This window comes from Mchenga conophoros, linkage group LG15 (genome assembly GCF_057382185.1).
Source record: "Mchenga conophoros isolate Kocher_MC1m ecotype Shallow Benthic linkage group LG15, M_conophoros_male_GT1.1, whole genome shotgun sequence".
In the NCBI taxonomy this organism is placed as follows: domain Eukaryota; kingdom Metazoa; phylum Chordata; class Actinopteri; order Cichliformes; family Cichlidae; genus Mchenga; species Mchenga conophoros.
The window spans coordinates 2,855,122-2,867,993 of NC_140540.1; the positions used below are offsets into that span (position 1 = coordinate 2,855,122).

A 12,872-nucleotide genomic window follows, 5' to 3' on the forward strand; every position below is an offset into this window, starting at 1 on the left:
TATTCCATTAAACGCTTCTGTATTCCTTCACCGGTTGCACTTCTTTTCTATTCACCCACGTCCCTTCTTTTTCTCCTGCACGCCTGCCCCCGATCTTCCTTCCATTCTCTCTCGGGTGTCAGACGAAGCCAGGGAGTAAATTCATCATTTATCAGGTCGCTCTGAAATTTATGGTGCTGAAAAGATGAATTAGATTGGCGGCTTGTACACTCGGCTTAGTCTGAGTTGTGAGAGCGACAAAGATTGTGTCTCAGATAGGGCTAATCATGTTTGGCCCCAGGGACGCGTGGGGATTTATCTCGCTCCTGAGGAATTGTTTTGTCTGTATTTCAAGACAAAGATTGGCAGATATTTTGAAACCGTGCAACTCATTGTGTCTGTTTCAGGTTGTGGGAGTCGCAACATTGTGCGCATCAGCGTGTGGATGAAAGTAATCGTGTTTTCGAGCGTTCGTGTGTCTGAAAATGAACACAAGGCTGTTCTGGCTATGACCAACCCCCTTGTACCCATCACAAATGATGGACCACACACAAACACGCACGGACATACTTTCCCCAAGGCACTAGCAGAGTAGTTAGGCCAATGGTCATTCATCTGAGACAACGCCTGGACCTCAGCCAGCTCGAGGCAACGTGCGATGCACAATCTCCGCCTGGCTCGGTCTAATAATTCTTTGATTCAAAGATTCGAACTCACGCAAATAAAAAAAGAGATCATGTAATCCGAAATCAAAGAGTGCAGGGATTCGGAGTGTTATATAAGGAAATTGGAAGCCTCTCACTAGACAAAGACAAGTCCCTGCAGTAATGTGGGTTGTCACACAAGTACACAGGACTGCGAGAAAGATGCGTAGCCACGATGAGCACCGACTCGAAAAAGGCGGAGAAACACGGATAAAAAGGAATTTGAGGACAAAAACAGAACAGAGATCTGAGAGGGCACTGTTAGAGGGGGAGAATAATTAGAGAAAGGAAGACAAAAGCAGTCAACGCATACATTCGACGCCCACACGCAAACACGCGCGCGCGTAAGCTGCCGAAGCCTCGTGGAAACGCTCCAGTGTGGGATCAGAGCGGGTGTACTGTTATAGAGAAGAATGGGGCTGTGAAGTGCACAAGTTCTTTTCCGTCTTGTTTCTTAACACAGGTTGCATTAAAGTGTGGATTTTTTTTATCAGTGAAAGCAGTTTTGTTTAAGTCACCTTTGATACTGACAATATCAAGTTCTGAGCGCTTGTGTACTGGGCACGCTCAGCTTGACACTAAGGTTATCCATCCTATCTCTCTGTACAGCGTGCACTGCCTTCCATGTTTTGAGCAGACCTCAGCAGAAATGGAAGAAAAGACAGTTTAAATTATTAAAACTATTTATTTATTATATTTTTGGCTGTCAGCTATGGTAGCACTGAATGCTAAATAATGAGACGGGAACAAAGGAGAACTAAGCTGAGAGGAGAGCCCAGTAACACTGCAGAAAAACAAACAGACAATCAGACAGTGTGTAGCAGTTTGCATAATTCATTCAGTTATTTAATAAAATGTTCCTGTTCTTCAGCCGCGTGTCAGAATTAGCTTCACTGCCTGTGTTTAATCTTACAGCAAAGGGAACCCTTCAACCTGTTTGCTTCACTGGGAGAAAGACGGGACCTGTTCAGGGTGGACGCCGCCTCTCATCCTATGACAGCGGGGATAGGCTGCGGTCTCGCAGTGACCCCGAACTGAATAAATGGTTATGATTACGGCTGGATGGATAGGAGATAGATACCATATCACCCCAATAGAGCATGTCGCTCCCAGGCTACTGGCTTACGTGTGCTTCTTAGGATATTTAGAAGACGAGGCTTTCACGCACCTCTTCCATGGAACCAGCTCCCAGTTTGGATTCAGGACACAGACACTATCTCTAATTTTAAGACTTAAAACTTTCCTTTTTGCTAAAGCACATAGTTAGGGCTGGACCTTTTTACACGTCTCTGCATTTAATCATTAGTTATTACAAATCTCTGCCTCCCCTCAACCCAAAAAGGTCACAGCAGGGCCACCTGGCTCCCTGAGCCTGGTTCTTATGGAGGTTTCTTCCTGTTAAAAGGGAGTTTTTCCTTCCTTCTGTCGCCGTGCTTGCTCATAGGGGTCATATGATTGTTGCAGGGTCTCTACCTTATAATACAAAGCTCCTTGAGGTTACTTTTGTTGTGATTTGACACTATATAGTAAAATGATTATGTTATTATTTATATTTATAATAAAATTACAATCTAATGCAATCCATTACATTTCTGTACCATACCGGCTTACTGTGACTGGTTCTCTTACAGTTAACGATGGTAATATGGCTTTAGCATCAAAGTGCAGGGATGCCAAACTCAGGCTACGTCCACACGGGTATTTTTGAAAACGCAGATTTTTCTGTGCGTTTGCGCCTTTCGTCCACACGTAAACGCCGTTTTCGGTCACTGTAAACGGAGATTTTTAAAAACTCCTGCCAGGGTGGAGATTTTTGAAAACTCCGTTTTTGCGTTTACGTGTGGACGAGGAAAACGGAGAAAAGGCAGCGTCAAAGGTGTGCGCCTTTTTTGACGTCACACTGTGCGCCGGGTTACTGTTTCGCTGAAATGAATTTCTACCATGGCGGACGTAGACAAAATACGGTTACTGTTAATTGTTCTCTCTGCAGTGTTTAAATGCTTACATACACACACACAGTTACTGTCCTCCACACATACGACTCGGTTCTGCTTCTATGCCCCAGCTTTGTTTACTCTTTCCCACCGAGGCTTCTAGACTTCTGATTGGCCAACATTTCTACACGGTTAGGAATATAGCGCCACCTGCTGCTCTGGCATGTTCATAGCAGCGTTTTCCTTCATGTCTGCCTTTACGTGTGGACGGGATTATTTTTTAAAACGAAAACGGAAAATCTCCGTTTTTAAAAATACCCGTGTACATGTGCCACATTCAGCTTACTTTGATCATAAGTGGGCCGGACAAGTGAAACTCGCCTTTCTGTCAGTGTAAAGATGTTTAACTATACATTAAATCCCTCATATATATTAATATAAGAAAAAAGTGTAATTTGTGTAGAAAATGACAGACGTCTGTCAGCAGAGTTTAAACTGACAATCTTTAACATAAACAAAAAAACTGAAGTTAGCTCAGTGCCTGGACAGTCCTGTCCCCTCCAGGCGAGGAGGTGTTTATCAGTATGAAACCCATGAAAGCACAATTAAAATATGACAGGCCCTTCTTCACACTTCCCACAATTCAGTGGGCCAGATTGGAATTTATTTTCTGGACTGATCCTGGCCCCCGAGCCTTATATTTGACACCCATGTTATATTGGAACACGCTACCACTCAAAAGTTTGTGTTCACTTAGAATTTTCCTTGATTTCGAATAAAATAAATGAATATACAAACGTGCACTTAATGACAAATTAAGTGCACGTTTTAATGGAACATGTACGTAGGAGTACAGACGCCCATGTTCAGAGATCCTCACCTCCGGTGTTCAAATAGCACTTACGTGATGTAAGCTCATCATTTGAAAAATTCTAATTGATCATTATAAGAATTCGTAACCAATTATTCTGGCGCAGATGAAAACTCTTCAGCTCATTAAAGAAGGAATGAAATTGCCTCGCTGAGTGTCCCCCACCCAAACTTCCTTCCGAAGCTCATCAGAGTAACGGCTTTCTGTAACGTTATTCCAAAGACTGAATCTTACAACAGCTTCAATCAAAACAATCTTGTGGCTGCTGCTTAAGGAAGATTTGGTGCAATTTCATAGTCAGTGTTAAAAATGAGGCTGAAATAAGCAAAGAAACACCAAAGTTGTGGAGTTATGAAATCGTCCGTTATTTAGAAGCACGTCATGCTGTCAGAACTGGCTGCTGCCATTTGAAGTGAATCCTAATGTCTCAATGCTTTTGTTGGCCAACTCTCTAAACACTGTTGTTAAGACGTCCAATTTACACACCTCAGGCCTATTTTGTAAGCGGCTCTGACTGACAAGCAAACCACCAACACCTTTGTCCTCACCTATTCCCCCACCAGGGAGAGGGCATGCCCAGATCCGGTAACTGTTTATTGAGCGGCCTGAGAGCCTCGTGGCAGCTACTGCCTTCAAGTTAAGCATTAGAAGTGTGAGAAGGCAGTCGATGAGTCTGGACCCTAACATGTAATTACTCACGAGATGACAACCCCTTTACAAAGGAGGGAGGGCGAGGGAAAAAAATCAATCATCGTTGAATTACTATCACTGAATGTCCTGCAAATTACCTGTGCAGAAGAGAAAAAGAAATTACCACGCATTCGATCCGCCGACCTCAACTCCATCTCAAGACAATGGCAGGCGGACAGAAAAGGGAACAAACCTCAGTGGGATCGCTTGAAAGAAATCCACAGCTAAACTTCTTTCTGCTGTGCATTCCTGAAGCGGAGATGTAAACCTTAACGACCATTTAGCAGTGACTCCTGAGCTTTGCTGGCTTTGGATCACAGATTCCGGCATACGTATTGGCAGAAGCTAAGGAAACAAGCACTGCAAGCTTATGCAAGCAGGCCCTTTGAGGTAATTATGAAGGTGGTAGGCGTTCAATTCCTATCCCAAACTGATGGCTATTAAAGATGAAGAACGGTCGAACTATTGCGCGATCCACAGTCGGGAACATAAGGGACATGACACTACCTCTGTGCAGCAATCGCGCCCGCTTCTGCCTGATTAATTCAATTTCTTCATCGAGCGCTGCGCACACGCGAGCGCCAATGTGTACGCCACGGAGATGTCACTTGTGTGCGCGCTGCGGAGTTTCTCAGTATTTCGCAGCGTTACTGCAGCTGAAATGCGGTTATGAAACCCGTCCGACCTTATCTGCTCAAAGAAAAGCGAAAGACAGCCGGCGGCAAAAGAAAGCCAGAGACAGAAGAGATTAACGTCACCTGCGCTGGCACTGAACCAAACCACAACAGCGTGCCAGGTCACGCCAGGAGAGGATGCTGGCCTGTCATCGGTGAAGGCAAGCAGGCAAAAGGAGCATGCTGTAGGGCTGCTGAGACATAGTGAAAGGGATCGACTCATATTTGCTGGCTTCCTACGATTACGTGGTATCAACATTTCTGCATATGTTTTTTTTAAAAGCTTTCAGAACAGAATATCTCAATTATTGATGCGTGATGGCTTCTTAGATATAGCCGAGCTCATATCTCAAGGAAATTTAACATTGGCTTTTTAGTCGACATGTAATCCTGTACATTCTCGTCCTACCAGCGCGGCACAATTGTTCCACAGAGATCAATGACGTTTCATATTATCTTTTGTCATTCTTGGCTCGACTGCCACTTTGTTCCCATGTTGTCTCCCCGTGTGTCTGTTCTGTTTGACCAAGTGAAATTGAAGAGGAGGGTAATAGGAAACGAGCAAACAAAGGTAGCTTCTCCTAAGCCGGCTGACATGGAGACACAGATATCAAAGTTGAGGAGAGCCAACTCAATTTAATGGACTGTTAAGTAGAAGCAGGAGAGGATTTTTTCCCCTCCTTCTTTCCCTTTCTCACACTCTCTCACCTAGCTAGCTGAGCAGCACATATCTGTTCCAAATGGAGGGAGTGCCTGAGTCTCCAAATGGAGCGCGCTCCGTTTGATGACCCTATTTGTATTCTGCTGGTGCGCCGCTTCTGCTGACCTGGGAATGAGAGATACAGGCAGGCAGCAGCTTTATCTGGCCAACAGGCCACCCTTGGTTTCTGCCTTCAGTGCTCTCCTTGCCTGCCCACTGACCGAATGTTGCGCAGTTAATGCGTCTTGCAAGACAAAAGATTTCAAGCTCGTGTCCCCCCCCCTCCCGTGGAGCCAAGCGTTATCGTGTTTATTGAAGGGTTTTGAAGCACATGTTACAGTACGAGTATGATGTTGGCCAGGTGATGGCCACATGCTTGTTAGTCATCTCACATATTTTACCCCGGAGAGCAAGTGAAGGTGAATCCTTTCTTCCTGCTTGTGCCCTTTGCATGATGAAATAGATGGTGTCCAGTGGTTTTAAAGCTATTACTACTAATTTACCTTGAATTACTCCAGAAAGGATTCATTGGGTTAATAACAGAATATCAAATAGACTGAGTTAAAAATGAGGTCGGTACCTGTGGGAAAGTGCTCATTGACCGGCCAGTTGTCCACCTGCAAGGTCGCATTGCCCCCGTTCCTGGTGAACCGGACCAAATGGTATTTGCCATCGTTTATCAGCGTGTTTACCTCCTTGACGCTGATGTCCACCGTTCCGATGTTGAACGTCACACCTATTTTGCCTTGTTCCTGAAACAGACACAAAGAGCACGAAAGAGTTGGTCTGACGCCATCAAACAAAGTGAGCGCTGCTTAATAAATGCAAGCGATACGAAATTGTGTGGCACCGCTGTCAGCGCGAGATGAATTTGAACCGCAGATTCCACCCACATGTATTGTTGTGCCGTAATGAATTAATTATACAATAAACTAACTGTAAAAAGTTCAATAAAGCTACTTGGATGAATGCCCCCGGCTGGTGCTAATGGTGAACTACTCAGAGAACCTGAGGACGCTAGCGCGCTACGCTTCATTATACCACTGTAATGTGATGAAAATAGGCTGCCAGCAGAGATTGTAATGATGAGTAATGCTCCCTGCAGCCTGTCACCACAAAACTGGCAGGACAGATGCTTTTTCTGCCGCGGTCCTTACAGAATGCATGAATACCATATGCTTTGTTTAGCTCTTAATGCTAAACCAGTTATACCATGTCCGTAAATCGTGATGCCCCCTCGTCATTTTCTGATTTCTCTCCCCTCGACCCCACTAATTTTCACGAGCTGCCAGAGTGTGTTTTATTGTGACTGCTTGTGTATTCATGGTCATGCAGGCGTTACAAGCAAAAGGTTTTAAAGCGGAGGCAGGGCTTGAGTGAGTGGCGATGGGGAAAGGCTGTGTTTTCTGTGTTATTTGTTTTAATCCCCCACAGGGAATCTCTCAGTGTAATTACCTTCTTTAGAAGCCCAGAGCAGTGGGACTATTTCTCATAACAAAACCAAAATTAGGAAAGCCTGAACACAGAGCAGACACATATTGCTAATTGATCAGCAGAGACACTGGCCCTGCATGGCTGACTGTGACTATACAGACCCTGAAAATGTCAGGCTGAATTTGACAGTGCTCGTCAGTGTAAAGGCGCTGCAGGATTGCTACAAGTTAAATGACACAACACTTAAACCTGCTGACCTCTATTTAATTTTACAGGCTCTTCATACCTAAGAGGAGCACTTAATAAGGCCAAGCTATGCTTGATGCAGTTCCTCTTGCTGTAAGTGAGACTATATGGTGAGACTATACCACCCGATTACCAAAGGAAGCTTCACTGTACAGTAAAACAGGAAGCGTGTCATGTTTTTTCCCGGACACATTTTGCTATATTAAGTTAGTTTAACAACAAATCAAACAGCAGTGTGTCCTCATGCTGTTTGGTCAGATGTCACTGGAGCAGGTGCCTTAATGGCTGTGATTCCATTTCAGAGAACCACAAAGTCCACATTACCAGGTTGGAGGTTTGCTGTTGGATAAGCTGCTGATTCATCTGCTGGGAGAATGTGGATCATGCACTGTCGAAATCTTTTTTTCCCCACTACTTGCTTTTTACTTTATATTTTACTTGCTGGTTAGATGCTTAAACTACAAACGCCCCACTCACACAGACCTTGGGACCATCTGACAACCACTTTCAAGTGGCCGTTGTAGGTTGCAGGAAGCTACCATGAAATTGATTGCTAAAGACTGGAGTTTAACAATCAATTTCATGAGTAAAGTCTAGAGACCAATCAGTGAACCTCTGTTGCTAGGGGGTTGCTAGGGAATTCTACAGCCAGTTGTCAGTGGTTGTTGGAGGTTGTGGGCAGTTGCTTGTAATTACTTTGGTCGTAAGTGAACTGCTGTGCAGTTTGCATGGAAGACACCAACTCGGTAGCAAAGATGCATGAAATAATCACCAAGCAGTAATGAAATTGTGAAGAGTGTAACACAAATTAAAGATGACCGCAAAAACGTACAACCACAGGAGGTTTTCAGTGCAACACACTCCGAGCAGCCTGACAACAGCCACGTGACTGAAAGCTGCCACGACTCACTAACTGTTCTCTTGGTCTTAATAAGGTCGGGGTGAAGATGATGGTTAAACTCCAGCCCTTCACTACAGTCATCCTGCTTGCTGAAAGATGCCCAGCTGAAACATTCATGTTATGACCTTTCCCTCTGGCAATGCCTTGTGTGTAAGTGCGATGGAGTTGGACGAAACAGTATTAGCTGACACCCAGGGCAAGAGAACAGGCTGAAAATACACATGACATCAATAGGAAATTTTAAAAAATACTTTCTAATTAAGTTTGTTTTTCATCTTCTTAATTCGAGCACCTTAAAAACCCTGGAAGAAAGCAGGCGCTTCTTTTGATTTCTGTTAATTAAGGTTCCATTTTTATTTCTTAGCCTTTTTTAAGTGCACAGGGCAGGAGTTGTCATGATTCAAGGCGCGGAGCATCCTCCAGAGGAGCCTTTCAAAGTTTTAAAAAAGGTAGAAAGCCCAGAAAATAGGCAGCGAATGAACCCCTGCAGTGACTCTGCATACTGTAGTTTCCTCTTCAGCTCCTTTTAACTGTCAAAGTGGTCAAAAGACACTGAACAGTATTCACTGCCACGCTCACACTTACAGTTTAAACATCCTTTATCTATTCATAAAAAGAGATACAGAATTTCAATGTGCTTGAGACCGTAATGGAAGGAACGATGGAGCAGCTCGGCTAATAATGGAAAAACAATGTCACCAAAGACACAAGAAAGCCATCTCCTAAAAGCTGAGCCCGGGCGCAGAGTAGGCGAGCAGAATACCTCAACGCGCACTTAACTTCTCTGTCAGAGAGCTTGTAAATGGGCTCTTAATTTAAGCAGTTGTCATTAAAACTTAGTGCAACACTTCCAACAAAAGTGTGTGTGGGGGCGCACGTGTACGTTTACGCACGCTGCTTATCTGACAGCAAATACACATAATCCGAGCACCGAGACGAGATAAGCACACGCGCCAGTATGCAGATGATTTAATGTGACAAGGTGATGCTCGGCGTGTCTGTTGTACCGTGAAAAATACTACTAAAGCATCGTGGCCTTCCTGACTAAAGACAAGACCTTTCCCTGGTATGAAAAAACAACATGTCTGACGGGCCGAGCGCATACAAAGCACAGACAGAAACATCAGCGCTAGTACATCCACTGTGACCTTCAGAGGCTCTGGCAGCCCTGGCTCTCCTGCGTAGTCGCATCAAAGCCACATCAGCGACCCACTAATACCTACAAACAAAGACAGATCGTCATCCCCCCGGCCCCTGTACAAACAAACAGCAAAACACAACAATTGTACACCTTTGTAACTGTTGCTGAGCGCCTCCGGGCAGTGCAAAGAAGGAACTGTGTGTATTAGCGCGTTGCAATGGCACACCTCCCCGTTTCTCTCTCTCTTCTCTATCTGCACTACTCCCAGTGTCCGGCCTACCCTCCCGCCTCTGCCACCGCCGCCCACCCACCTGCCCGCCCACCCCCTGCGCTGCAGCAGTGTTTGATTGACAGATCCAATTACGTTTTTTATTGGCCTGTCGCTCGCGAGGCGGGAAGGCACTTCATTGTCTCCCGAGCAAAAGGAGAGGGAAAAAATGGCTATTGTTCTCTTAGTGGAAAAGATGATGGCCGGCTATTCTAGGTGTAAACAAATGATGCGCGGAAAATCACTTCCAAACCCGCGCGCGCTCAAATGAAAGCGGACGCCGCCGCACGTGCACACGGACTCGCGGACGATGAAGTGTAACCTCACAAAGAAAAGAATCTTTAGTGTCTTTAGTGTCGTGTTAGAGGAAAAATACAGTGTAACAACATTTAGTTGTAACAATCAAATTACAGCAGTATAGTTGTAATTTACTGGTATGATGCGCGTAAGCCCTTTTATAGACTAACAGACTCCCACACTCTTTATTTAATGTCAGCCACAAACACTGACTGCTCGCCGCTATAGGATCAAAAACACGATTATGTTTGCAGTATACGTGTGTGGGTCACTTAAGGCGTACAGTATGTGTGGGCATGTTGTGTTCACGCTCTGTGTAACTAAGAGTGATAAATGTAATTCCAGGCGAGCGAATGCACCCCTCCCTCCGACTCATCCCTCCGCTGCGAGCTAGCCTGAGCTCGGCACGAGGATCTCCGGCGTTCCCACGTGTCCCGGCACACACTGACATCAGTAATCAGGCTCGCTGCAATCCAATTCAGGGCCGATCAATGCCTCCAACACATGGAGCGCCCGGGGCAGAGTGAAGGAGAGAGAATCACTCAAGGCAGCGGTGGGCGAGCCTGCAGACAGCCCTCATCAGACAGCTGCTGTACAGGAGGACGAGCCGCTCACAATAGACGCCATCGCCCGCTCGCTGAATGGTCATTCTGTTAAGCCACAAGCCTGAGACAGATGAATACATCTGACAGCCATTTTATGCAGGTGATATGGGCAGAATAAGCAATAAGCTTAGCTGTGCTGGGGAGGAAAAGAAAGATGGAGAAAGAAATGCATAAAAATAAGTAGTTATGACCCAGATATCTTCTATAAGAAGATGTGCACTGAACGCACTCTGAGGTCAGACATTGTTATTAAAGGTGGGGACCTGTCTCAATACAAAAAGATAAGATAATCTTTATTAGTCCCACAATTTGTTTTGTTACAGCAGAAGGTGGACAGTGCAAAGTTACAGTAGCAAAAATTAAGAAAAAACACTGGAATAGGATGATAAGAATAAGAATAGAACAAAATACAATGTTATCAGAAAAAGAGAATTGTAATAAAAAGTATCGCATTACAATCAAACCCTGATTGTAATCTAGTACGGGTACAGAGCAGTTGTAGCGGGATGACTCCAGCAGATCTATATAAAGGCTCATTTGGGAGGGAGGAATATCTGATACCAGGAATGTGAACATGTCCCAGGGTGGGAGTTTGGGTTACATATCCCTCTTTTCATCTGACATCAGCGCTCAAGTTAGCTTTCGCGGTCAGAGGCCAACAAAACTGGATCATGGACGCAGTGGAAGCAGAATCAATAGAGTGGAGAAGCTAGCACATGCAGGATTGATGCGCCTGGCCTTCCCACTGCCAAAGCCATTTATTGTCAGTAATTGACAGAGATAACTCATAGACGGCGCGGTGATTTGTAGCTGTCTATTCTTGTGCACATCAAGCTCTAGTGTCAGAAATTTGCTAAAGGGTAGGATGTTAGAGGCAGTAAAAGAGAGGTTTGTGTGTGCGAGTGTGCGCTGGCCTTTGCAGCTAGTCGTTTCTTCATGTACAGAACGCGCTGACAACTCGACAAGCCTTGGGCTTGTCAAGAGCTTGGCATATTTTTCTGTGGTCTTGCAAGCGCTGTTGGCGAAATTGAAAGCCCTAATTACATAAAGAATGTCTCTATTTCTACAATAGATTAAATTGATTAGGTCTCCAAAGCAAATCACACCTAGTTATGAAAAATAATTTAGAAACCCTGGCACAGCCACACTTTCTATTACAAAAAAAAGCCAGAAAATGGTTGCTCTACCTATTATAAACATTCAAGAAAACATATTATCTTCAGTAGCATACATCTGTGAAAATTATATTAATCTGAAGCATGTTTCTATGTAGGGCTGCCACAAACGATTATTTTGATAGTCGACTAATCAGATCATCATCCATTGGACATAAAACGTACAGCTTATTGCACCAGCAGCATCTGCTCTTATATAACTATCATTAGCTTACAGCTTTAAGTGTTTCAGGTCTGTGCTAACTAAAAATAAAGACAAGATGATAGTTTATTAAATTTTAATGAAATCTGCAGATTGTTTCGGTGAAGTTTAATAAACTCCTTGCTATCTAAAATATAACAGGACACCGGAGTAAATTCTGAGCATCTCACACTTCTGATAATCAGCTGTCTGCTTGAGTTTATTCAGCTGTGTAAAAACTATAACTTTAATCTCAGCCAAACAGATTTACTCAGGAACAAATAAAATACTAAAAAAAGCCAAACAATAACATTTTTAAGTTATCTAAGTGACTTATATATCATGTTTAACCTGAGTAGTGAAAGACGGCGGTGGGTTTGAAAACGATTTGCCGGGAGTCCGGTGTTCTCACGGCTCTAGTTAGCCTAGCCCCCGGCTAGCTATCGAACTGGTGGGTAACAGACGTCTCCGAAAACGTTGGAGCGCTTTTGAAAATATGCGGTGTCTTGATAAACTGAGCAGATATTTGAGGTTTACACAGCTACATTCTCGCCTGAAAATATGTTAAACGTTTATTTTGTGACCCAGAAAGAATAATCCGGTTGTTCAGTGATGACGTGACGAATCCTACTTCTGGGTCTAAAGTAGTCTGTGTTTAATATGGCTTTTGTGTTGTTAACATGTTTAATGTTTTGTATTTTCTTCTATTTGATCTCAAAAAGCTCCTAAAACAGTCAGTGATCACTGTTGACCTCCCTCGGCTTTTATTACCGCTAATCATTTATTTAAGCTCAGTTTTTAAAACCTTAGGATGTAACTACAGCCCAGCCCATGCAGCAGTATATGAATGACTAACCTCGTATTGTGGATGGATTATCTCAGTTGTTCTCCTGGCTGAAGTTTGGTCCTTTTACAGCATCCTGCCATGCGATTACATTTGTTCCTGACCACCGAGAACACTCACGTTAACTTTTATCGAGTGGAAAAAAAGTTAGCTTGTTTATATTATGCTAACATAGCTGTGTCGCTAGCGGTCACGTAGCAAATCATTATATACCAGCTAGCCCAACTT

General features: G+C 44.1%; 1 protein-coding gene across 11 annotated transcripts in view; it reads right to left on the bottom strand.

Moving 5' to 3' along the window:
- Positions 1-12,872, bottom strand: part of nrxn3b (neurexin 3b) — a 321,992-nt gene that overhangs the window by 43,066 nt on the left and 266,054 nt on the right. For all 11 annotated transcript variants that reach the window (XM_085245861.1, XM_085245865.1, XM_085245862.1 and 8 more), the window contains one exon: positions 6,133-6,304. In XM_085245861.1, the coding sequence (XP_085101987.1) occupies positions 6,133-6,304 (172 nt within the window). The remainder of the gene's footprint in view (positions 1-6,132; positions 6,305-12,872) is intronic.